This window comes from Eretmochelys imbricata, chromosome 11 (genome assembly GCF_965152235.1).
Source record: "Eretmochelys imbricata isolate rEreImb1 chromosome 11, rEreImb1.hap1, whole genome shotgun sequence".
Taxonomy (NCBI): Eukaryota; Metazoa; Chordata; order Testudines; family Cheloniidae; genus Eretmochelys; species Eretmochelys imbricata.
In genome coordinates, this window is record NC_135582.1 from 60804414 (window position 1) to 60832066 (window position 27653).

Genomic DNA, 27653 nt, shown 5'->3' on the forward strand with positions numbered 1-27653 from the left:
ACACTTTTCTGACAATGTGATGTAAGATGCTGTATTTAGAGGGGGGGGAATGGATGTTTCCTCTTGAGTTGGGCATTATAGTCAAGGTTGCATGGATTATGGGTTTTATTTAGGTGTGTGTTTTTATTTTGTAGCTCTGTGGGATTCTTGATGTACTCTTCAGCCTACTTCATACCAGCCCAACCCGGGACCAGCTTTTCTTGTTGCTTTTTGAACCAGGAAATGCTGATATCCTCTATGCTCTGTTACTGAATCAGAGATATTCTGACAGGCTAAGGGAACTTGTATTCAAGGTAATAAATTTAGTATAAGTTCTTTAATGGTAACTTTTGAAAATGTATGCTCCCTTTCATCTGAAATATCTTTGGCAGTTAAACCCTGTTTTAAAATGGATACAAATTTATGTAGAACGTATTAATTTAGCAAACCTGCTTATAGTTATTTATTAGTAGTAGTACACTTACTAGAAATGATAAATTCTGCACAGTTGTTACTTATTGTACTTTTCATAATGGAAGCTGTTGTATTCCAGTGAAGCAGAATATTTGGTATCTTTAAAGATCAAAGAGCACCTGTATTTACGTTTGTACTGTATTAGTATTTATTTTTGGGGCATATTTCTTTAAAAAATTATGCACAGACAAATTATAATTCAGACTCTATTAATAAGATTGCTTGGAATTTATATACAGAAGGCATGTGTACTTTTTTTATGTATGTGATTTTTGTGATCTTTCTTCGCAGATTGTAGAGCAGATGCTGAAATGTACTAAAGTCTATGAACGGAGTAAACAACGTATGAGACTCAGAGAAGTGGGATACTCTGGGCTAGGGCTCCTTCTGAATGAATCCCCAGTTACCATTTCTCTTATTAAAAATCTTCTTAACCAAATTCTGTATGCAGGTAATTCAAGACACTTTGACAGATTGCCTACTAGTAATACCATACCAGGCCATCCTTACTTTTGTGCTGCTGCTGGCTGCGGCTCTGTCTTCAGAGCTGGGAACCCGGTTAGCAGCTGCTGCTCTCCAGCAGCAGTGCAGAAGTGAGGGTAGCAGTACTGAAACCCCCACTACAATAACCTTGTGACACCCCCCCCCCCAACTCCTTTTTGGGTCAGGATCCCTACAATTACAACACCATGAAAATTTTGATTTAAATAGCTGAAATCATGAAATTTATGATTTTAAAAATTATTAAAAGTATTAAATCCCTGCTGTTTTTTTTTAAGACAAACATGTTTGATTTACTTATTTTAAGCCTCCACCCCCTAGTCTGTATAGTAATGATTTGCTGTGATGAAAACCAAGCTACTTAGTAAAGTTATTCTATTCTAAATGTGCTCCAGGTTAACACATTTATGCTGATGGTTTCAATTTACTTAGCGTTTAAGCATAATTTCTTAAACCTTCAAAACAAACTTACATTTGTCCCATTTACTAATCCTTGATGTATAAAGATGGCCTCAAAGGTTTTTTCATTTTTCTTCCTGCTTATGCGATGTCTGTTTGTTTGTATTCCCACCCTGCAGATCCTGTTGTGAATTACAGAGACCTCATAGCTGTGGTGCACTTGTCTCATAGAGCAGATATAAATGTTAGAGTGGCCATCTGCAAAAAGGTTAGTATTCTTAAAAACAGGAGGCCATTTTACCTGTTGGTAATGACGTGGGGACCTGCAGAACATATGTTAGGGGTATATGACATTATATTAATTTTAAATGATGACTCATGCTAATAATGTGAATCTCTGATGAACCTGACCTGCTGTTTGTACACCACATTACTGTATTTTCAGTAATTTTTAAACTGTTCTACTTTCTATGATTGTCAAATGTTGTGTATTTTCTACAGAAAGGAAATACGGAACTGTTTTAATGACCGACTTCTCTCAGAGTGTTCAAAAGTAACAGAGGTTACTTTCAGAATTTTGCTCAGTTACTTTAAGAGAACATTTTCTGTGTGTTTCTTTGTTTTGTTTTTTAAATTCATTCCTAAAAAGGTAGGTTGTGAGCCAAGGAAAGGTGCAAGGCAGAAACCGAGTTTAGTGTGATCCTAAACTACTACTGTTGGTGCAGGTTGTTGAAATATTTTACCGGGTAGAGAGAGGCTGAGAGATAATATGTTTGTCATAAGTTGCATCACAGTTTCTGAAGTGGGCTGGAGATTCTGATTGTAGTGTTGGATGCTGAATGTTCAACTCTCCTTGTGTGTGCGGCACCATTATTTGAACTTTTTATTCTAGCTCAGCTGTTTCTAATCCCATATATTTTGTAATTTGTTGTACTGATTTTGTAAACTGGTGTTCTGAAATGGATATATATTGTGGGGTATGTGACTGCTTTTTGTGGAAATAGTTGCAAAATAGTGCCTGAGAGATGGAAACATGACCGATGTGCTATAGTTAGCTTTGTACTTTATTTCAATATCAAGGAAACTTTTTGTTTTTGCATTTAGTAATAAATGAATAGGGTTTTTTAAAATTATACATTGTTAGCTTTTAACAAGCTATATTCTATTTCTTACCACACCAATCATTTATTTTCTTCATTAAAATAAGATGCAAGTTCAGTGGAATAAAAGAAATATGTGCAATTTTCAAAATGATTATATAGCTGTCTGATGTCTCACTTTCTTTTCTGTTGTAAATGATTACTATGTGATTATCTTAATTCATGCAAACTACTGTAGATCCATAAATATTTAACTTTCTGAGTGTTTGTATTTCTCTTTCTCCTGTAAAGAATTATCTATGGCTCAGATGTACTCTATGCCTATTGACTAAGTATATTACAAGAATTTTTTGCAGCAGGCATAAAATGTAGTGGATTACGAAATGTGTGATTAAAGGCTAGAATGACTGCCGTTAGGTAGCACAGGTTAATGTGTATATGCTTGGATATTGAGCCTGACCTCTTGTGCTCTCTACAGGTTTTACAGCTTTTACATTCCCAGCCGGATGCAGCACAGCAGATTGCTCAACAGCTAGCCTGGCAGGAGACATTGGTTAGACTATTCCTAAAAGAAAACTCCGACATCAGGAATAGACTTAAAGAGAGCAGGACTGACTCTACAAAGGAAGATGAAAAAAAAATTCCTGCTGAAGAGCTTCAGAAATGCTATCCTGATCAGGCAGAGGAGGGGAAAGCTAGTAGCTTTACCTCAGTTAATGGTTCATACGATCAGTGGAGTGTGGAAGACAGCAAATCTTTAGATGTCACCACCTGTTTTTCTGGTACATTGCTGGAAGGTACTTCTGTTGAAGAGATGACTTCCAGGTCAGAGGATCAAGAAGAGTTATGGCACAGTAATCCTTCACATTTGCATTTAGATCTGTCTAGCATGGACTCTTATGAGCTGGCTGATAGTGGGAATCAAATGACAGATAGCATGCCCAGCACACCGTCACCCATTGAAAATTCGAAGCCATTCTCTGGTCAGCCTGACAAAGAATCAAGTATCATCGATGATATGGGATTCAGCGTTGATCTTTCGTTATTTGAAAACCAAGGAGTAAGTAATCCTCCCCATCCTGTCTAAACATGTATAATTCACAGTACTTTTAATTCTTTTAAAATACACTCCCCAATTACAGGTTTCAGAGTAGCAGCCATGTTAGTCTGTATCCGCAAAAAGAAAAGGAGTATTTGTGGCACCTTAGAGAGTAAGAAATTTATCTGAGCATAAGCTTTTGTGAGCTACAGCTCACTTCATTGGATGCAATGAGACAGTTATGCTGTTCTCCCTCTAACAGAGGAGCGGATAAAGCAGCTCATTTGCAGTGGATATCAGTGCTGTTTGTTGCAGAATAAACATCCAGCTTTCAAGGTTTTTTTTTTAGTTCGCTAGCTGAAATTGTAACATTATTTTTTAAATCAGAACTGTATTGGAATGACCTGTATCATCCCCATCAAGGAAAAAGTTGTGCTATGGCCAAAGCAGTGGTACTAAGACTCAAATCTCAATTCTTGCACAGAAAGTAAAGCAAATATTAATTTAATAATCTGGACTAAAAATCATTGCAGCACAATTTTAGGTTAATATTTTCATTCAATTAGTGGGCAGACTCTTTAGGCTACAGTGTTAAAGATGATGAAACTTTACAAGCATGGTGTACTGTGTAACAAATAACAAGCCTCTTTGAGGCATTCTGAACTATAAAGAGTGTGAATTTCTTGATTGTTTCTTAGGGATCTGAAGAGGAGCTCATACAGTTGCTCACAGATGTCCTGCTCTGTGTGATGTGGAAAGGTTTAGAAAGGTTTGATGATGCTGTCTGGATTGAGAGGGGGCAGGTGTTTTCTGCACTGACCAAACTGGGGATATCTAATGAGTTACTACAACCTTCTGATGAAATAAAACTCAAGTGAGTATAGTGTAATGACAGATTTCTTTTCTTTTGGAGGGGAAGGAAAAAAAAGATGGAATCAGAGTAACATTAAATCCTAGTGAAAGACACTGAATTGATTTACTTTGATCCCCTTCATTCTCCTGCAAGTATGATCAGACACGTATCTAAGCATCTGTACCTATTTATAAATTGAATTTATTTGACAGAACTTAGAATTGTATGCCCCTTAGAATTGTATGAAGATCACAATCTCCTTAATCTCACTGGTTTACAGGGTAGAAGACTGTAATATTACCACATACACTTAGGCTCAGTTAAATATGTAATGGGATTTTTTTAAAAGCCACTTACTCTTAGAACATGTGATGATTACTTTGGGATTTTGTTTTCCATTCAGCTTGCTAGAGAAGATGCTGGAATGGACCGTCACTGATAACAGAGACGCAAAAGCTCTTCCAACACATGCTGAAAATGCCTTCCGGCTCTTGCTCATCGTACAGGACTTTCTACAGGCAGAAGGGCTGGTTAATTCAAACTTATGGACAGAAAAGGTATAATAGCTGCCTAATGGAAACTCTCATAAATTATGTAGGGGCTGAAATGTTTATGAAACAGTTGTCAGTTTGAGTAACATCACCCTTTTCTTCAATCATGAGTAGGGCCCTACCAAATTCACTGTCCGTTTTGGTCAATTTCATAGTCATAGGATTTTAAAAATCATAGATTTCATGATTTCATATATTTAAATCTGAAATTTCATGGTGTTGTAATAGCAGGGGTCCTGACCCCAAAAAGGAGTTGCGGGGGGAGGTCACAAGGTTATTGTCGGGGGCTTGCAAGGGGTACGGCTACCCTTATTTATGTGCTGTTGGTGGTGGCGGCCCTGCCTTCAGAACTGGGTGGCCGGTGAACCAGCCTGGGTGGCCAGGAGTCCAGCAGAAGTAAGCATGGCATGGTATGGTATTGCCATCCTTACTTCTGCACTGCTGCCTTCAGAGCTGGGCCCTCTATCAGCAGCCACCACTCTCCGGCTGCCCATCTCTGAAGGCAGAAATGCAGAAAATAAGGGTGGCAGGGTACAGTACTGCTACTGTCAAGGTTCCTCCCCCACTCTGAACTCTAGGGTACAGATGTGGGGACCTGCATGAAAAACCTCCTAAGCTTCTCTTTACCAGCTTAGGTCAAAACTTCCCCAAGGTACAAAATATTCCACCCGTTGTCCTTGGACTGGCCGCTACCACCACCAAACTAATACTGGTTACTGGGGAAGAGCTGTTTGGACGCGTCCTTCCCCCCAAAATACTTCCCAAAACCTTGCACCCCACTTCCTGGACAAGGTTTGGTAAAAAGCCTCACCAATTTGCCTAGGTGACTACAGACCCAGACCCTTAGATCTTAAGAACAATGAACAATCCTCCCAACACTTGCACCCCCCCTTTCCTGGGAAATGTTGGATAAAAAGCCTCACCAATTTGCATAGGTGACCACAGACCCAAACCCTTGGATCTGAGAACAATGAAAAAGCATTCAGTTTTCTTACAAGAAGACTTTTAATAAAAATAGAAGTAAATAGAAATAAAGAAATCCCCCCTGTAAAATCAGGATGGTAGATATCTTACAGGGTAATTAGATTCAAAAACATAGAGAACCCCTCTAGGCAAAACCTTAAGTTACAAAAAAGATACACAGACAGAAATAGTTATTCTATTCAGCACAGTTCTTTTCTCAGCCATTTAAAGAAATCATAATCTAACACGTACCTAGCTAGATTACTTACTAAAAGTTCTAAGACTCCATTCCTGGTCTATCCCGGCCAAGACCCAGCATACAGACAGACACACAGACCCTTTGTTTCTCTCCCTCCTCCCAGCTTTTGAAAGTATCTTGTCTCCTCATTGGTCATTTTGGTCAGGTGCCAGCGAGGTTACCTTTAGCTTCTTAACCCTTTACAGGTGAGAGGAGCTTTCCCCTGGCCAGGAGGGATTTCAAAGGGGTTTACCCTTCCCTTTATTTATGACAGCTACTCTTACTTTTGTGCTGCTGCTGGCGAGGCGCTGCCTTCAGTGCTGGGCGCCTGGCCAACAGCCGCCGCTCTCCGGCAACCCAGCTCTGAAGGCAGTGCAAAAATAAGGGTGGCAATACCGTGACCCCCCTGCAAATCCCTTTTGGGTCAGGACCTCCAATTTGAGAAACACTGATCTCCTCCATGAAATCTGTATAGTATACAGTAAAAGCACATGAAAGACCAGATTTCATGGCAAGAGACCAGATTTCATGGTCCGTGATGCGTTTTTCATGGCCGTGAATTTGGTAGGGCCCTAATCATGTGACATTTGTTTTAACTAGAGACTAAGCAGTGTGTGGAGCGGATTTGACTGCCCCTTTAAATACTAGAATTTTATATGCAGATGCCATAGGGAATACAGTTAATATTGCAAATACATGAGTCTTTAATGGCACCCTTGATTAAAGAGCCTTATCTTTACAGACTACAGAAAAGCTACATGAATGCTAGAACAAATGAAACAGAGCTAACCATTTTCTAAGTAGGTGTTGGTCCACTGGTCAAATGGTATGCTTCATATTGTATGTGCTATTTAAAAGGGCAGCCAAAATCATTGCATTCATTCATTCTCTGCTCTTTGTCACAAACTGAGGAAGGGCACTTGGGATTTTTAACCCAGATTTTACTTCCAGCATGTTTTGTGAGCAGATTTTGGGTCAGATGCAAAAGTGACTTAAATGGGTGGAAGAAGTGTGTGGGGGTGTGTGAAAGTTCCAGATTCAGCTGTGTAAGGTCAAGCTGGTGTAATTTACATGCCAAGGAGGCCAGAAGGATGAGGTGGTAGTGGAAAAGCAAACAGGAAAGCATAAGAAGGTATAAAATAAAGAAGTCTCCCATCCTCTCGTTGGTTGTGTTTCCTGCTGCAGACCTGCTTTCCTGTCTGCTCCATGTGCAAGTTACACAGACTTGCAAGTTACCCTAACATTTGTATAATCTATGAATAATGATTAAGGCTGTGAGTCTGTCACGGAAGTCACGGATTCTGTGACTTTCCACGATCTCTGTGACTTCTGCAGGGGCCAGTGGGGTTGACTCCAGTGTTGCCCAAGCAGTTGGCTCCAGGTGGTCCTGGAGACAGTCACCCCAGCTGCTACTGGAACAGCTCTGAAGCCAGCCACTCTGGCGGACCCGTAGCCAGTAGCTGTGGCATCAGCCACTGCTCGGGCGGCCCTGGGCAGCTGCTTCCAGCAGTGGTCCCCGGGTGGCTGGCGCAGCCGCTTCCATCAGCCCATGGTGGCAGTCCCTGGGCGGCTGGAGTAGCTGCTTCCCCTGGCGGCCCCCGTCAGTGGTGCCTGGGCGGCCGATGCAGCCGCTGCCAGATACGGTCCCTGGCGGCTGGAGTAGCCGCTTCCCCGGATGACCCCTAGCAGCAGTGCCCGGGCAGCCAGAGTAGCTACTTCCCCGGGCAACCCCCGATAGTGGTGCCCAGGTGGCCGGTGCAGTTGCTGCCAGTGGCCCCCGGCAGCTGGTGCCGTGGCTGGCCCTCCCCCACCCCCAGTAGTGCCCCCTAGGATGCCCCCCCAGCAGCAGCCCCCAGGCTTCTCCCCTAGCAGCGACCCCTCCAGACACCTCTCCCCCAGCAGTGGTCCCAATGCCACGCCCCCTCCCCCTTAAGAATTAGTCACGGGTATTTTTAGTAAAAGTCATGGACAGGTCACGGGCTGTGAATTTTTGTGTATTGCCCGTGACCTGTCCATGACTTTTACCAAAAATACCTGTGACTAAATCATAGCCTTACTCATAGTGCACAACCCTCGGCACCAACAACTGCTGTCAGTGCCCTCCTCAGTACCGATGCTCTCAGTACCGCAGCATTTTTCCCACCCCAAAGATCTTCTGGATTCTCAGGATTGTAATCTCCACTCCTTGGTACCAGCCTACCTAGGTACTTACCCTAGCTCGCTTGGTACTGTGCCAACTTACTACACCACCCAGATCAGCTCCTCCTTTATCCAGTGAGGAGGAGGAGGATGAAGGGGAAATGCACTGTGTTTCTTAGATTATAAAATCTAGTATATGATTAATGACATCAACGTAAATATGGAAATAAAAAGAAAAAAATGGAAGTGGCCCACGGTTCTGAGCAACTCACAGGATCAAATTTTGGAGGTTACAAACAGGGCAGGGATCCTGTTTTTTTTTAATTCTCTCAAAAGCATCATGCACGCCACTAGGGGTAATGAAACAATAAATTAACTTTTCATTTAAATTAGATAAAATGCAAAGGAGTGGGAAAGGAATGTAACATAAATTCATACTGAGTTAAAATTTATTAATCTTTATGGTGTGTATGCTCTTAAGCATAGAGCCTTTTTTAATCAAAACAATCATACTCTCAGCCACTGCATTTGTAGAATTGACATTTGCTGGGGATGACTTAGAGGAATAGGGTATTAATTTTATTTTTATATACACAAATAACTATTTTTGTTCAGGGGATAGATATTTTGTCAGACTTCACCCCATAGTTGTTGCAGTCCTGAATTCTGTCACAATTAGTTGTTGAACCTCTGTCCCAGAGTATATTTAGTTAATTACTTTGGGTTAGCTTGAAGTATGGGGGACAGCCTGCTTTGTTTGTTGTAGGGTATGTCTAGACAGCCTGTGGCAGTGAGCCTTCCTGCCAGGATTGACAGACTTGGGCTTGCGTTACCGCACTAAAAATAATTGTATAGACAATGGGGGTTGGAGCTTGGGCTCTGAAGTGCACCTTCTTCTTTAGGCTTCAAAGTCTGAGCTCCAGCCTGAGCCACATCCTCAGTGCAGCTATTTTTAGTAAGGTGGCACAAGCCCAAGTCTGTTGACCCGGGCTGGGGGGGCTTGCTGCCATGGGCTATGTAAACATACCCTTATAGACCTTATCAGACCTTCAAAATGATTATTCGGTGACTTTACTTGTAGTTATACTAGTGTCTCAGCACTTCCAATTTTGTTTTTTTTCTTCACACAAATCTCTCACTTTTACAATAGCTTTTAGAAGAGCTGGTGACACTCATTGACAGCCTGTCACTCTGGTACTCTGCTGGCCCAGAATGGATCAAGCTCTCCCAAGTGCAGGTCCAGTTGCTCCTTGGATTCATTGGACAAGATAACTTACAGGTTTGTTGTATATTAATGTGTCTAATACTATGTAACATTCGTGCTGATTATGTAACTATAGAACTTTCAGTGATTGTAGGGATGCAGTTCACTTCAGTGAGTTTGCTGATTTCATCATAATCCTCAGACTTGTTATAAATGAGAGGCTTCAGCCCCTGCCACCATATGCACACTTGTTACATATTCCTCTCCATCCTCACCTGCCGAAAACGAGTTGTGTTTCTAACTCATTAAATTAGATTGTAAGCTCTTTGAAGCCAGAGCCATCACTTCTGGATGTGTCTTTATGTACAGTACTTATCACAGTGGGACTCTGATCGAGCCAGAGGCATTTGGGCACTACCATAATGCATATAAATTAATAGTGGCTAAGTGTACTGAAATCCTATACTTCTCTAACTTACTGGAAGTTTCACACTATCTAACAAACAGTGGTAGGAGTCATGCAAAACCCTGTGGTGAAATGTAGCATGCATGCACTAGCCTCACGGGGGTTTGGTTTGGTTTTTCTCTGTCCAGGTTTGTGCTATGGCAGCAGCCAAGCTAAACACCCTTCTTCAGACCAAAGTAATTGAAAGCCAAGCTGAGGCATGCTACCTCTTGGGGAAGTTGGAAGGCATCCTGAGTAGATCAATCAAAGAGAAGACAGAAACATACGCATTCTTGATTCCCCTTGTTCGAACACTGGTATCCAAAGTTTACCAACTTCTCTTCATGAACCTGCACCTACCCTCATTGCCTCTCACCAATGGCAGCCCCTCTTTCTTTGAGGACTTCCGGGAGTATTGCAGCTCAGATGAATGGCAAGTTTATATTGATAAATATGTAAGTAATGGCTTCTTCTTGGCTTTTTCTCTATTTTCTTCCATTAGGGAGGAGAGAATCTGTTCAGCAATCATCTTGATTTTTTTTCTTGTGCATCAGATTATTCCATATATGAAACAGTATGAAGTCAATACATTCAGTGATGGTCATGAGCGTATGGCACTTTATTGGAAGGACTGTTATGAGGCATTAATGGTGAATATGCATAAGCGAGACAGAGAACGAGGAGAAAGCAAGCTCAAATTTCAGGTAAAGTCTTTAGCTCCTCTAAAAACATTTTGTACTTTTTCAGGAGCAAGGGCAGGAAATTAGTTTGAAACTGATCTGACCCCAGTGATTGTTGGGGGAAAAACGCTGCCAGTCTGTCAGTGATCATGTATATCAAGAGATCCTAACCTTAATCATCATCATACCTCCATTTTGCATGCGGATTGTGTAAAATTATTTTATTGATCCAGTATTGATAACTACTTTTCCACTAATTTAAATCAATGCTGTTTTTCTGTTCTCCAGAACTAAACCTTTTGATATTTCACACTTACTTTAAATGGTGATTTTTACAAATTTGTTTGACTCCAGGTCATTTGAAATGATATCCAGCCCTAATTAAACTCTGAATATCGTCTTAATGGTTCACTAACAAAAAACTGTCAAAGACAGCTACCCTGATTTTGTCCTCTGGATCTTTTTTTAATTCAGAAATATGGTAGTAATGTCTCCTTGTTTGGTTTGGATCTGGTCCTTCTTTGATTCTCCCAAGGCTGGTTCTGTGCTCCTATAGATTTCCATGGTAGTTACAATGTAGCATAAGTAAACACTCACTTATGTTAGCTCTTTGATTTCCCAGAGTTGCAGATCACACTGGCTGATCCGTTAGTGTGACATCCCACGTGTACCATGCTCCACCTTGACAGCTTCTATAGAAATTTCACTGCAGAATGAAGCTGACCTGTTGAGGTATCAAGTAAATAATGAAAGAGCAATTGGAGTGATTGGGACTGGCCCATGGTCTCCTACCTCCCAGGTGGATGCCTGAACCACTGGATTATACAGAGGTTTCAGAGTAGCAGCCGTGTTAGTCTGTATTCACAAAAATGCATCCGATGAAGTGAGCTGTAGCTCACGAAAGCTTATGCTCAGATAAATTGGTTAGTCTCTAAGGTGCCACAAGTACTCCTTTTCTTTCTGGATTATAGAGAGTCATTCTCATTCTCTCTCTCTGTCTTTGGCCCAGTGATTGCTCCACTGGGGAGTAATACTTAAATAGTCACTGTTTCATTATTTATCCAAAGTGGAATGGCTTCAACAGGAGAGATTGAAGGAGTCCCACATCAGAATATCTCATAGTTCAGTGGTTAGAGCCTGCTATTGAGACATGGGAGACCTCTGTTCAAATATTTTTCTCCCCTTCTGCCTGAACAGGGAATTGAATCTTGATCTCCCAAATCCCAAGTGAGTGCTCTCACCTGTGGACTAAAAGTTAATTGATAGGCACCACCACAATCACCTCCAACTCTGGCCATTTTGTGTGGAGCAAGGCAGGCATTCTCACAAAAAATGCCTTGTGACTCCATACGGCTGGTTCCTGTTTGTGGATCGCTCAGCGGAACTGGTCATCTCCCTACAGGCTGGGCATAGGTGCCTATCACCGAGAGAGGACTGGGGCTCAGCACACATCCCTCTTACGAGCATCTCCCAATGGCTAGCATAGGGGCACATTATAAGGCACCTCTCTCTCCCGATTCATGGGATAGGGAGCCTTGGTGCCTAGTACAGGTTTGTAGAGTGCAGTGTTGTTCCTGTGATTTTTATGGGCACTTAAAAGTTGGGCACTGTGACTCTCAGCGTTGTAACGCCTAAATTCCTTTTGTGGATCCAGGCCTAGATGCTTGTGTGTTTCCTGCCCTCATTTAACCTGGTTCTGAAGCTATTCAGCACATACTGCTGAAGTAAGCAGAATTTTTGGAGTTACCTTTAATATTTCCTACTTACTGGTGAAGGTTTTATCCTTTTCATGAGGCAAAATGGTTTTTACAGAAGGCAAGGTTCTTACAGGAAACTGCATCAGATTTACTTACAATGTTGCTTTCAGGAGTGTTTTGTGGAGCCATTTAACCGAAAGGCACGCCAGGAGAACCTGCGTTACAACAGCATGCTAAAACAGCTTAATAGTCTACACACCGCTACTCTGAGGCAGTGGAGAGCAGCCCAACTTTATCTGACTTGTGAACAGGGCCCCTGGGCTGAAAGGTATGAGTGAAATACTTTATTCCAAGATCATCTTACGTCTAATAGAAAGTTGCTTTCAGTTTCATATACTGTAGTGGTAATTGCAGAAGGTTGCTGAAGTATTCTGGTGTAACCACCCTTGATATAGAAGATTACCATTGAATGTTTTCTTTTTAATGTTTATCTGCATTTAACTAGCAAAATACCAGTGCTTAAGTTTAATATATAACTCAGCTAGATTTTACTGAAAAGTAACATGTAAAAAGTAGCTATGGCTGAAGGAAATTTAAAACTTACATGAGAGAAACTTCATGTACTAAAGACCAGCGGTTATGTGATATGTTTCAGAAGAGTGAGATATAATGGATATTTAACACAATGCTGGTATTCTATAACAAACACAAAGGCTAAAGCCTGGATTAAGGCAAATTTGAACATGATTATTGTGTTGTGCCTACTTAATTTTCCCCATCAATTTCATTTGGATAAGATGTTCTTTACTGCCTGTCCAAAACTGTCAGGTAGTCTTGCTGTGAGCTGTTAAACAGCTGCTGTATTTCAATGGAGGATGTGCATAGTATGTTAAGTGCATTGGGCTGAAATGTTAGATACTGTACAATATATCTTACATTTGTTATATTACTCTTAAGGGTATATGATTTTTTTTTACATTATGATTTTAAATACAAACTCTGATAGAATCAACTCATTTGCTCTAAGTATTTGTTTTTTATACCTTAGTATAAATATTTTTGCTGTCTCTAGGAAACAGAATCCCATTCACTGGAAACTTTCAAATGTGGAAAACTACTCACGTATGAGGTTAAAACTAGTGCAAAATTACAATTTCAACTCCCATCAGGAGGCCAGTGACCTGAGAGACAATTTAGGTAAGATCCAAATTCACTGTTTCCTCACTAATAATTTAGATCATGGACTATTTATATTCCTGATTCCTTAGCAACCTTTTGCAAATTTTAAACAGTGTTTTGTAGTTATTTTAAAATGCTTTTTTTATTTTCTCCTCTAAAGAAACCCACTTTTCCTTATAGTGGAAATATATGTTGTAAGATTTTAAAAAAAAGGATATATGGTTGATTTGAATAAAGTTTTCTTGAAAAATCTGTTTTAATGGGGTACTGTCAACTTGCTTAGATCCAAAGCGGAATCTTCCTTCAAAATAAATCTCATTCAGCATCCCTAGAGAATGCTTTATGTCTGCATCTTCATATTGCCAAAAATGATGCGTGTTCTTAAAAAAAATAAAAAACAAAAGAACCCCTCCCAACTCTATTTTTCATATGAGCAAACAAATAGTTTTACAGGGACCTTTATAATATTTATATTTCTTTAAGCAAGGTAAATGTTGAGGCTAAAATACGTTGAAAATCTTGCTTTAAACTTGAATCAAGCCTATGTGGCATAATGAAGAATTACAGATGTGATCAAGTATTTGGCCACAGTTATAACTGTGAGTTATAAACTGAGAGGTTAAGTGTTGCATTTTTCACAGTTGGGGCTATTTTAAATTATTCTGTGTTCCCCCAGAACTGTATTTTTTAAGATTGCAACCCATCCCTTCCCTAGTGCTTGTCTACATGGGGACATGCAGGAAAATTAATCCAAATTAACTAACAGTATGGGTTTGAAGTAGATTATTTAAACCACATTAAACTCTTGTGTGCACACCTTCATTCAGAATTAAAGTGGCCTTAATTTGGTTTAGTTTAATTCACTTCCAAAGTGAATTAAACTAAACTGAATTAAGTCCACTTGAATTCTGAAAAACAACATCCATACGGGGATTTAATGTGGTTTAAGCAATCCACTTCAAATCTGCACCTTTAGTTAATTGGGATTAATTTTCCTGCATGTCTCTGTGTAGACATGCCCATGGATACTATTGAATTCCAGTAATTGTAGCCAACTGCCACAGTTTAGTTATCCAATAGTACTGTGGTGAAATACAAATCTATATTTTGTTTGAACTGAAAATATCTTTATTCCAAAAGGGATGCAGCAGACACAGCCATCTAGTGAGTCACTGCTCCTGGAGGTGGTGAAGCAAGTGAAAGTTAATGACATGGAGGATGATATACTTGAACTGCCAGAAGAGGACACAACTGCTGGTGCAAGCATGTATGTACAGCAGTTTGGGGAACTCTGAAATTCATCTTTCCACTAGGGATAAGGAGTGGGAAATACCTCCTGGACTGGGGTAGATGGTGCACAAAACTGCCCTCTTTATTTCCTCTGTTATGACTAAGGGCTTGTCTACATGGGGACACTCAGGAAAGTTACACCATATTAACTCAAGGTGTGGATTTTTAGTTGGACTTGATAAACTGCATAAAACTTCTGTGTGGAGACCATCCTTCAGAATTAAGATGGCCTGTAGTTTAACTAATCCACATTAAATTCACACATTTAGCTAATTTGGATTCATTTTCCTGAGTGTTCTCATGTAGACAAACCCTGAGCCAGTCAGTCCAGCATTTCTAGTGTTGCCAGTGGAAAAATTGCCGTTGGGTCTGCAATAATATAATCTCAGTTTAGAGAGGGGCAGCCCTTCATGGCCAGCTCAGGTTGCAGGACAGGGACAAGAAGGAGGGCTTACTACACTCCCAGGTGGTAACATGGTACCTGCTTGAGCAGTGGTAGCTCTTTCTCACTAAGGGGGTTACTACTGGATAAACGCAGATTGTCTAACAAGCGTGGGGATTGGATAGTGATATGCCACTCATAAAAAAACATCACCAAGCAGAAACAGGCTTTCTTCACCCTCCTTGCTAAAATAATGGGATAGAATTGTAGATGGGGAATGGGCACATCAGTGAGGGTCTATCCCTGATTCTCTTTAGCCCTGGTCCTGGGCTCAAGTTGGACCAGCCTCATGGCTACTCTAATATGCACCAGCTAGCAATGATTCCCAAGAGGCCTTCAGCAAATTAAGCATAGCTGGATCATGCAGACTTCAGTCCTGCCCCTTCCTCTGCTCCCCCCCCCCCCCCACCTGCCTGTGACATGTCTGCCGCACCAAAAGAGGCAGGAAAAGAGACATATAGGTGCCAGTTATGCTGGGCTGTGTGCGCCTACTGGAGACTTCCCCTACATCTGGGGACTCCCTAGCTAGGGAAATGCGTCCTTTATGCTCAAAAGAAGTGAAACAGAGATGATGATATGCCCCAATAACTGGAGATGCAAAATTGCACACATTTATTTGTACCATAAAATTGTAGGTGCAAAGAGGAAGCCTTGTTAAGAGAAGTCTGTAAAAGTGATCCAAATATTTTTATTTACATGAATAATTATATACTGCCTTATATTATACCTTTAAAGTTACAAAAGTCAGTTCACGTATTTATTTAAAAACGAAACAACCTTGTATTATAAACTTTTCAGTAACTTCTATTTGAAATATTGCCACAGTTTGTTGTCTCTTGGAACTAGGGGGGCAAGGAGAATTACTCAGATTCAACTCTTTTATAGTTGGAGCTTGTGTGTTGGCTTATTTTTAAGTTTTTGGCCTTTTTGTTAATCCAGAGATACGAAAATTGGCATTATGCCTTATACTGTAACAATAGCAGATCCATCCTGTAAGATCTTTTTATACAAAAGAAGTGACTGGAATAGACAGATTAAAAAACTCTGCTGTGAAGTGAACAGGTTTGAGGTCTAAATGCTGACTCAGAGAACTCATGAGCCTACTAATGAAAGCAAAATAGTGGAAGGTTTCATATGACGTGCTCTTAAGGCAATTCAGATTTGATTCTTTTCTAAATTGTGCTTTTAGTTTGTACCTGGTCGAACTGTGCAGTCTAGAAAAACACATGACATGGGATGGTGGTGGTGGTGATGTTGTTGTTGTTGTTGTTGTTGTTGTAGGGATGAAAAGGAGGAGCAGGGTCAGAAAGAAAAATTGGTACTGTCTGAAGAATGTGAACTCATTACGCTAATTGATGTAATACCTGGCAGACTGGAGGTCACTACCCAGCACATCTGCTTCTATGATGGCAGCATTGAAAAAGAGGAAGGTGAGCATCACAATAGGTCTACTTCCTCATAGTTCAGCATCCTGTTCTTTCCAGATGAACTTTATTTTTTGAGAACAAATGCCCGTGTGGTTGACATCTAGAAATTAGCTAATTAACAGAGTTGTACATAATGTTTATTAGGCCAATGACTTCATATTTTTCCTTTCGAGCAAGGGGTCTGTAAATGTAGCCTGTCCACTGAGCCATTTTACTAGTGCAGTCTTAATTTTTTTTCCCATCTCCTGGGGTAACATTAAGGCTGCTAATCATATTCTAAGGAACAAAATGTCTTTGTATAATTTATATGAGTAAATGGCAGTTCCCTATGATTTCTGCCATACTGTTCACCAGTTATGCTAACCATATGAGCTTTGTCACCTGCATGAATTGATAAGAAAAGTAGTTTGTAAGCATTAATCAGCAATATCTGTTTGGTGAGCTTTTATAAGAAGGTTAATGTGTATAGTTTAACTCTGATACATGAAACTGAACTTGAGAAAATTAACTGATCTGTTTCACCAAAAGAAACTGGATCAATAACTGAAGTTGTTCTGTTCGCAGGAGTAGGTTTTGATTTCAAATGGTCCCTTTATCAAATTCGAGAGATACACTTGCGCCGATACAACTTGAGGCGGTCAGCCTTGGAGATCTTCCTCACTGATCAGACCAACTACTTCCTTAACTTCAATAAGGAGGTATGGAATTGTCAAAGCTCCCTGGTGGACTCTCTCAGCATAAGTGACAAATTCTAGTTTACTGGCCATGGCTAACGTGATTTTTGGCAGCTTCTGCAGCATTATATTAGGTCAAAATACTTGCCAGATTGAACTGCTCTGAGAAATTAGAATATGGATCTTTTTATGTTGTTGAAAACCCCAGTCTGGTTTCCAGTAAAATTGAATAGTCAAAAGAAAAACAAAACTCTTATTTTTTCATGTGCAACTACTATTTAATTTCTGCCTCATGAGAAATTGTACTGGGGTAATCTCAGCTTCTTTGTACTAAACAAACCATAAAAACTTTGTACAAATGAATTACAAAGTAATGGAGAATTACTATCCTATTGTAATGCAGAGGGGAAAATGATTTATGTCTTGCCCTTCTGATGGTTTGCAAATGCTGTGCTAATGTTTTCTTGGATAATTTAAATGGGATGGGGCTAAAATGAATAACTGAACTGGGCTGCGTTTGATACTGATGAATTGGTAAATGTTATGAATAGCTGTTACATGGTGGATATTTAAAGTGAATAATTCATCAGAGTAGCTTGTGTAGAAAGACTGATACAATATTAAACGTGAAAAATGACAGTGTTTTCTATTATGTTTATGTGGGGATAATATGTAATTTTGCTGGGTTGTGATTCTGCAACAGTAGTATTTCAGTTAATCACAAATAATACCCATTTTTAGCTCCTGCAGCGGAATAAATATCTTTTTGGCAGCAAGAGGGCGGCACAGTTCAAAAATGTAGTAAATTTTAGCTTCATTAAGAATTTAATCCGTAGAGCAGTTGCTTATGGTTTTATTAGCTGCATTTTCCAGTGTAAATGTTTTCTTACAGGTGAGAAATAAAGTGTACAGTCGAATCTTGTCACTCCGTTCTCCAAATATTTATGGGACCAGATCTCCACAGGAACTGTTTAAAGCTTCAGGCTTGATGCAGGTAAAATGATTTCAGCTGAAATGATTTAGGGTGTTTCAGTGCTTCTCAAAGAACTGCTTAATAATAAAGTAGCTAAACTAGGGTTTAGAATATTTTACAGTGTTTGTGGACATACATAGATAGCAACGGCAAACTTTTCATCTGACCTCTAAACTTTTGCATGTGCAATTGTGTGTGCGCCCAATTATTGCATTTATACCAGTTTGCAGGCCTATTTGTGTCTGCAGATGTTAGACATACGACAAAAAATAGAGGACAGTTTTGAAAATTTGTCTTCTGGTGTCAGCACATGGGGCTTAGGTGACAATTTATTTTGCTTTGTGTACTGATTATTTGCTTTGTTATCTTATTATGTGTGCTTTCAACAAAACCCACTTAAAGATGTAGAGGTGTGGCCATGGTTCCTTGCTTCAGGTACAGTATTATTGGCTTGTAAGCGAAGTGTCAATTTTCAGAAACATCATGAAATTTTAGCAATTTATCTAACTTCACAGGGCAGTCTTATTTTTCTGGGGTGGTTTTTTTTTTGTTTGGCTTTTGGTTTTTTTGGACATCAACAGATGCTGTAGTTTTCTATGAGAAATAGAGAAATGTATGCTCTTATTAACATTAAGAATTCTCCAGTTTCCTCTTTTGTACCTTTGCCTTCCTGGCTCTGCACCTCAGACACTTACCTAGACAAAGAGGAATGGGAAAGAAGGTGTCATCACCAATCCTTAGATGGAAGGTTCAGAGTTACATAAGGCACTCCTTCCTCTTAAGTATATAAAATACTAATTCTGCAGCACTTTCACAAGGACACTGGACTATTTCACTGATGCATATACGGTTAACAGAGGAAGATCAAAAGACTTTTTTTTTTTTTTGGTTATTGGAGTTTCCAATACTTATTTTCCTCTCTCCTTTTCGTCTTCAGCTGTTTCTGATTTGCTTTTTCTCCACTATTGCTCTTTCCTCCTTTCTTCTTCTGTCCTTTTTTGTTTTATGTTTTGTTTCATTTAGTTTTAAAAGAACTTTTATTGCCAGCCTAGGGCTGTTAGCTTTCCCCTGCATTTAACCTGAATTTGACAACCCTTTGCCTCTGCCAGGTGTCAGCTAATCTCATCAAGAGACAGAGCACAGCCACAGATGCAGGATGAATTTTAAACTAGGTTATGAAAATTTGAAATTTGCAAATTCTTATGTTTATAGTCTAGTGCCCCTGACTTATGAGAAATATTTCCTTGTAGCTAAGCATTGACAAGACACACTCTACAACGACAACAGTTTCTTCAGTTTAATGATTTTAGTGTTGCCTTTTCTTGTCTCCTTCAGAAATGGGTGAACAGAGAGATATCAAACTTTGACTATCTCATTCAATTGAACACCATGGCGGGACGAACTTACAATGACCTTGCCCAATATCCTGTGGTAAATTATTTTTGTTAATTGTCACTGGATAAATGTGATTATTTTGTGGAAAGATGGATTTTATATCTGAATTTTGAACTGTGGCTTTCTAGTTTCCTTGGGTCCTGCAAGATTACACGTCAGAAGAGTTGGACTTGAATAATCCTGCTGTCTTTAGGGATCTATCCAAACCCATTGGGGTGGTGAATGAAAAGAATGCCAAAGCTGTGCAAGAAAAGTAAGTATTAAAATTCCCAGTTATGTTTCTCTCTCCATTTATTTTAGCTTTCTGATGGGACATTTTCAGACTAATAATTATTCATTCTGAGAATTCCATAACTATTTGTAACTGAGACATTAATTGTTATAAAATTAGCCTGTTTGTTTGATGGCAAAGCCATACATTAGCCATATAGCTTGGAACTGTTAGGCAGTGATGCTGTTATATTAACAGCAGCGTATGCAACATTAAAGAGTCAAGTTTTATTGCCTCTAGCTCTAGGAGGTAAGAAATCTTCTTCAGGTTGGTTTGTTTCTCAGGGTTCAAGAGAGGAAACGAAGGGTTTCAGAGGCACCCAGGGGCACCTGTCTGAAGTTGACTGGATCCAGATGATTGAAAAGTGGGTTATCTTGTCCCCTATACATGTTTCTGGAAATAGGCATCCCAGATGCAGCCATACTGGTGGATTTGACTAGAAGGAGGGATTACCCTGTTTTGGATCCAGGCTTCCTCCTGGTATTCTGAGCCCAAATTTTATCCTTGAAATAAGTTGAATCTCTTCTCTGGTAACTTTGTTGCAGATAGGAATGACAGCTACTTCTGCTCACATATGAGTGTAGTCATCTTTAAGTTTTGCTGGAGTGGGGAGTGAACATTTTGGCTTGTCTTGGTTGTCAGGCAGCACTTGTCAAGTTTCTTCCCAAACAGGGTTTCTCCTGGGAACTTTGAGGCACAGAGGATTTACTGTGAATAATTACCTGATATCCATGGTTGGAGTCAGTGCTGGTTCCTGGGCACTGAATTTGTTTCTATGGCTTTTCCTGCTAGCCTCATGGCATTCAGGGATACGTCTGCTATCTAGTGTGTCATCAGGGTGGGAACTTGCGGGCTGTGTCTTTTGGGACCTGAAATGGGAAAATAATTATTTAAGTCCCAACTGCACCTCTTCTTCCTGCAACCAGAGGCACTCAGTATATGTTGATGTAATTTTTAACAAAACTGTCATAGGCCACTTAGCTAGTGAAAAACAGTTAGTGATGCATCTGTTGTGTATTCCCTGTATACTATAAATATAATCTGTGTGTATCAGACATAGCATGCAGTAGTTATGATTTTAAAGATCTCAATCTCTGTCTTTTAGATATGAGAATTTTGAGGATCCTCTTGGGACGATTGACAAGTTTCACTATGGTACTCACTACTCAAATGCTGCTGGTGTCATGCATTATCTCATTCGAGTAGAGCCTTTCACCACACTACATATCCAGCTTCAGAGTGGCAGGTAAATTGTGAATGAACAGTAATATCTGTCTCTTCTCCCTCAACTTCAATGATGGCTTTTTAATAGGAGCTGTCAAAATGTAACTTGAGCTTTCCAATCTACAGGTTTGACTGTGCAGATCGGCAGTTCCATTCCATTCCTGCAACATGGCAAGCCCTTATGGATAACCCAAATGATGTGAAGGAGCTTATCCCAGAGTTCTTCTACTTCCCAGAGTTCTTGGAGAATCAAAATAGTAAACAGACTTTTCAGAATTTATTGAATAGAACATGCATCCCACACACCACTAGAGAGCATTGTCAGAACCTGTTTAAGAATATTGAGGAAAACTATTCTTGATTAGATTGAACATGTGAAAATTACTTTACGGTTGTACTAACTTTTAGCCATTTAATGAGGTGCCAGTTATGCTAAGCCACTATTTAACTTCGTAATTTAAAATTCTTACCCAGAATTCTAGGATGGCTAAGAGTATTGAGGTTTGGTTTAATCTAAAAGAAGAACAAAGTTATTTTTTTTAAAAGTTGACCATTCTAAATTGCACTAATTACAGTTAACTTGCTTTAACTGTTCTGGGTACTAAACCCACCTCTTCTGGAAGAGGTGTGCTAACTTGGAACATGAGATCTTTTTTAATTAGACAGGCCTGCAGAATCTAGACTCATAACTGGTATTTTCAAACATGGTCTTGTGTAACTTGAATTTACAGTAGTCTAAGGCTCCAGGATTCTTCAGAAGTAAGAAAGCTCTTGTTAAACATAACGTATCTTGTTAAAGATAACTTTTCCTGCATGTTGACATGAGACCATTACTTTTTTTTGGCTTTTTGCATTTTACTTATTAGATTTACTTATTCAGCTTCTTAATCTCTGATCTAGTGATCAAGATACTTGAAACATATTGTAATAGCTTTTGAAACCAAATTGTCTCAATTATATTCCCTAGAGTTTAACTTGGGTCAGCTACAGCTCTCCAAAGAGGTAGTGAATGATGTTGTTCTCCCAAAATGGGCCAAGTCACCTGAAGATTTCATTTGTAAACACAGGAAAGCACTGGTAAGACAATGACTACCTTAATTTTTGGATGAAGTAACAAGAAACAGAAATACAGTACATGCTTTTATTTTTATTTTACACACACACGAAATGGGAAGTTGATAGTAATGAATATAAATCAGAAGATAGGAACTAGGTGATTGATAAGAGAAGCACAAGGAGAAATCTATGGCCAGCAGAGTTAAGCACAATAATAAGAAATTTCTTTCAATATATTAAGAACAAAAAAAGTCCTACCAATGGTACTGGTCTGTAACAGGATGGAAATGATATAATTGTCAATAATAATGCAGAAAAAGACAGACATGTTCAATAAATATTTCTGTTCTGTACTTGGGAAAAAGCCAGATGACGTAGTCGTATCATATAATCAGAATATACTTTCCATTTCAACTTCGTATGGCTAATGTAGATGTAGAGCAACAACTATAATTTTACATTTATGTGATTAAGACACATAATTGCGTCAGGAGTAACGGAGTGTATCACTGTGATGCTTCCTTCATATTTTGTGAATCGGGCATTGAGTTGTTATATAATCCATGGTCTGTTCTGGGTGACCACAGTCACACTGAAGAGTTTTTAATTTTCCATTTGTGTATCAAGTGTCCGCATCTGTCATGATTTGTATGGATGAGGTTAGGGTTGTCCATGAGCTTTGGGGAAGATTGAAACCAGGAATCTTCTGCATCGGGTCTTTCACAAGGTGTGTGTTTGTGACTTCTTGTGAACACCATTCAGCTTTCCAAGCTTCATCAGTGTTCAAGTTACATTGTTGAAGGTTAAGCACGTGGGTTGAAAAGGGCTTGTGTGACTTCAACCAGTGGTGAGGGACACTGTTGAGGTTCTGGTGGAAGAGGAGATGTTCGTTTTCTTTGATTCGCTGGACTTCCCAGAGGGTTGCAGCATCACGGAGAACGGATGGGGGAGCGATATGTGACAGCACGGGCAGGCAGGGTGTTGGGATCGACCTGAGGGTTCCACCGATTAACCATACTGCAGTGTTCAGTTGGACATCAACAAGTAAAGTGTGGCTACTTTTGGTCCATACCGGTGCACAGTACTCCACTACGGAGTACACAAGTGCCATTGCTGATGTCCATAGCAGTGATGCTGATGCTCTCAGCTTCTGCTTGCCAGTTTCTGGATCAGATTTACCCTTGTCTTCAAAAGTGGCTACTTTTTTCAGATGGTCATGGAAAGTTAGCATGTGGTCCAGCTTCATTCCAAGTTAAGTTGAAGTGGGGTCATGTTGCACAGTGTTGCAGCATCAGGTCACTTTCAGGGTGTGCTTAGTGTTCCTCTTATCAAGATGGAATGCGGTGAGTGTTGTTTTGTGGGGGGTTTGGTTTGAGCCTGCATTTCCGGAAATATTCCTCCCTGATGTTTAGATCCCCGTTCAAGGTGGACTCATGTTGTTGAAGGTGGCTGCTTGCATTGCCAGGGCAAGGTCATCCTCATATGCAAATTTGCATGACTTCATTGGCACCATGTCACTTGTGTAGACACTTGAAGAGTGTTGAGGCGAGTACTGAGCCTTGTGGCAGTCCATTGTTGAGGAACCAGGGCAAGCTAACTGTCACCCAAATGGACCCATAGCTACCTATTGTTCAGCATTGTCCATAGCAGGCATAGTGTTTTGAGGCAGGGGATGATCCTTGCAAGCTTTCAGAATCAGGGCTTTAATCCAGACCATATCATAGGCCAATGACCGGTCTACAAATCCGGTCTTGGATTTCAACAGTAACTCAGGAGGATGTTAAACAGCAGCTACTAAAGTCAGACATTCTTAAATCAGCAGGTCTGCTTCAAGAGTTCTTTAAAAGAGTTGGCCAAGGAGTTCTCTGGACCATTAGTGTATGATTTTCATTAAGTCTTGGAACATTAAGGAAGAAAGCTACGTTGTACCAATATTTCAATGAAGTGACTCAAATAACTATAGGCCTGTCAGATTGACATCAATCCCAGGCAAAATAACAGAATGGCTGATATGGGACTCAGTAAAGAATTAAAGGAGGACAGTATAGTTAATGCTAATTAACATGGGTTTATGGAAAAAAGATCCTGTCAAACTAACTTTATCTTTTTTTGATGAGATTACAAGAAGAATATTGATTAAACCGGAGGGGGTTCAGAGAAAAGCCACAAGAGTGGTTATTGGTCTGGAAAACATGCAGACTCAGGAAGCTCAATCTGTTTATCTTAACAAAGAAAAGGCTAAGGAATTACTTGATTTTTCCAGTCTACTAGTACCTACGCAAAGAACAGAAATTTGATAGTAAAGGGCTCTTCAGTCTAGCGGACAAATTCAGATGTGAAATAAGGTGTACAATGAAGGTAATTAACTATTGGAACAATTTACTAAGGGTTTGTGATGGATTCTTAATCACTGGAACTTTAAAAATCACGGCTGGATGATTTTCTAAAAGATATGCTCTAGTTCAAACAGGAATTAGGGAAGTCCTATGGAGGTCGTATCATATAATGGTCTAGAATCTAGATGGACTAGATGATCCCTTCTGGCTTTCTAATCTATGACTAAGCATCAGGAAGTTTACTGTTGATCTTTAAAATTTTCCTTTTTAAAATTTCATTGCTCTACTCTTAGTTGTAATCCTTCGTTGCAATTATTAAATAATAGCGCTGTCAAGTGATTAAAAAAATTAATCATGATTAATCACGCTCTTAAACAATAAGAGAATACCATTTATTTAAATATTTGTGGATGTTTTCTACATTTTCAAATATATTGATTTCCATTACAACACAGAATACAAAGTGTACAGTGCTCACTTTAAATTTATTTTTATTACAAATATTTGCACTGTAAAAAACAAAAGAAATAGGATTTTTCAGTTCACCTAATACAAGTACTGTAGTATAATCTCTTTATAATGAAAGGTGAACTTACAAATGTAGAATGATGTACAAAAAAACCCTGCATTCAAAAATAAAACAATGTAAAACTTTAGAGCCTACAAGTCCACTCAGTCCTACTTCTTTGTTCAGCCAATCACTCAGACAAACAGGTTTGGTTACAATCTGCCGGAGATAATGCTGCCCGCTTCTTGTTTACAGTATCACCTGAAAGTGAGAACAGGCGTTTATATGGCACTGTTTTAGCTGGCATCGCAAGATATTTATGTGCCAGATGCGCTAAAGATTCATATGTCCCTTCATGCTTCAACCACCATTCCAGCATCTGTGCGTCCATGCTGATGGCGGGTTCTGCTCGATAACGGTCTTAAGCAGAGCGGACTGATGCATGTTCATTTTCATCATCCGAGTCAGATGCCAACAGCAGAAGGTTGATTTTTCTTTTTTGGTGGTTCGGGTTCTGTAGTTTCCTAATTAGAGTGTTGCTCTTTTAAGACGTCTGAAAGCATGCTCCACACCTCATCCCTCTCATATTTTGGATGGCACTTCAGCTTCTTAAACTTTGGGTCGAGTGCTGTAGTTATCTTTAGAAATCTCACATTGGTACCATCTTTGCGTTTTGTCAAATCTGCTGTGAAAGTGTTCTTAAAACGAATATGTGCTGGATCATCATCCGAGACTACTATAACATGAAATATATGGCAGAATGTGGGTAAAACAGAATAGGAGACATACAATTCTACCCCAACGAGTCCAGTCACAAATTTAATTAACATATTTTTTTTTAATGACCATCAAGATGGAAGCATATCCTCTGGAATGGTGGCCAAAGCATGAAGGGGCATACAAATGTTTAGCATATCTGGCACGTAAATACCTTGCAACGCTGGCTACAAAAGTGCCATGCAAAAGTCTATTCTCATTTTCAGGTGACATCGTAAATAAGAAGCAGGCAGTGGTATCTCCTGTAAATATAAACAAACTAGGTTGTCTTAGTGGTTGGCTGAACAAGAAGTAGGACTGAGTAGACTTGTAGGCTCTAAAGTTTTACATTGTTTTGTTTTTGAGTGCAGTTATATAATAAAAAAAAAAAATCTACATTTGTAAGTTACACTTTCACGATAAAGAGATTGCACTACAGAACTTGTAGGAGGTGAATTAAAAAATACTATTTCTATGATTTTTACAGTGCAAATATTTGTAATAAAAATAATATAAACTGTACACTTTGTATTCTGTGTTGTAATGGAAGTCAATATATTTGAAAATGTAGAAAAACATGCAAAAATATTTTAATAAATTTCAATTCGTATTTTATTGTTCAACAGTGTGATTAATTGCGATTAATTTTTTTGAGTTAATCGCATGAGTTAATTGCAATTAATCGACAGCCCTATTAAATAATACTTCTCCTTTGTTCACATTAATGTCCTTAGAATGTATGCATATTCTTACACATCTATTCAGCTGCTGCTGGTATGCATGCATCTTAGGCAGTTTGTGGGCACTCTAATTTTTTTGTGTTTAAACCCACCAGTGTATCTGGGGGGAAGAGTTAGTACTTCAATTGCTGATATTAATTCTTTCTGGCTTAGGAGTCTGAGTATGTCTCTGCTCATCTCCATGAATGGATAGATCTGATTTTTGGCTACAAACAGAGGGGACCAGCTGCTGTGGAGGCACTCAATGTGTTCTATTACTGTACTTATGAAGGTACAAAACTGTGTTCTCTTCTTGTCATCGCAGTCATATTTGCGGGGTTTGAGAACTATCTGGAAACAGATTTCTCGTCATGAATGCAGTATAGTGGCATATGGTAAAAGAATTGAATATCTGATGTTCAGAGAAGGAAATGTGAATTTTTAATTTAATAACCTCTTTAGCCCTTTTGTAGGAATCGTTATAATTGCTTCTGTTCAATTAACGAACTGTTCTTTACGATTCCATTGGAAACATAATGGAAAACCTATTGGAACTTATTTTCTAGACTCTAGTCATAGGAATTTACTACAGAACATATTTTAGAAGGTAAACTTTAGAAAGTCTTTAATCAAGAAAGTATATTCTGGGTTATTTTTTGCACACATTAAAAAAAGAAAAGCTATCTTCCCAAAAGCCAGATGCTGCAACCAAAACACTTACTAACTTCTGAAGGGAGAAAGTTTGCAGAATGGAACTTTTAGAAGACTCTCTTAGTGTAAAATAAACTGATGGTGGTTGATGATTTTTTTAGAGAGAAGGGGTAATGGTTTTCTACTTAGTGTATATTTTCCTACATGTTTCTTATCTCTTTCTTCAGTGAATTATGTGTAGACAATGCTACTTTTGTTTTACTGCCCTCTACTACTCTGGTTCTGATTCCAGGAGCTGTGGATTTAGATGCCTTAACAGATGAGAAGGAAAGGAAAGCTTTAGAAGGGATGATTAACAATTTTGGACAAACACCCTGTCAGCTGCTGAAGGTAAATCTCTTTTTGTAGCAATAAACACACAAGTTTCATATCAGTCAGTTTTGGGAAGGTATACACTTGAGTGGCAGGGGCTTGTGGAAGGGTTGTGCAA

The 27653-nt window shown here is 39.3% G+C and overlaps 1 protein-coding gene across 1 annotated transcript in view; it reads left to right on the top strand.

Moving 5' to 3' along the window:
- Window positions 1-27653, top strand: part of NBEAL1 (neurobeachin like 1) — a 134054-nt gene that overhangs the window by 81185 nt on the left and 25216 nt on the right. Inside the window, exons 24-45 of the mRNA XM_077829857.1 lie at window positions 135-293; window positions 745-904; window positions 1533-1621; window positions 2932-3513; window positions 4191-4366; window positions 4749-4902; window positions 9387-9515; window positions 10035-10340; window positions 10440-10589; window positions 12433-12590; window positions 13335-13459; window positions 14582-14708; window positions 16455-16603; window positions 17165-17298; window positions 18167-18268; window positions 19583-19678; window positions 19771-19895; window positions 21019-21159; window positions 21264-21394; window positions 22105-22214; window positions 26687-26804; window positions 27456-27553. Coding sequence (XP_077685983.1) covers window positions 135-293; window positions 745-904; window positions 1533-1621; window positions 2932-3513; window positions 4191-4366; window positions 4749-4902; window positions 9387-9515; window positions 10035-10340; window positions 10440-10589; window positions 12433-12590; window positions 13335-13459; window positions 14582-14708; window positions 16455-16603; window positions 17165-17298; window positions 18167-18268; window positions 19583-19678; window positions 19771-19895; window positions 21019-21159; window positions 21264-21394; window positions 22105-22214; window positions 26687-26804; window positions 27456-27553 — 3519 coding nt within the window. The remainder of the gene's footprint in view (window positions 1-134; window positions 294-744; window positions 905-1532; window positions 1622-2931; window positions 3514-4190; window positions 4367-4748; window positions 4903-9386; window positions 9516-10034; window positions 10341-10439; window positions 10590-12432; window positions 12591-13334; window positions 13460-14581; window positions 14709-16454; window positions 16604-17164; window positions 17299-18166; window positions 18269-19582; window positions 19679-19770; window positions 19896-21018; window positions 21160-21263; window positions 21395-22104; window positions 22215-26686; window positions 26805-27455; window positions 27554-27653) is intronic.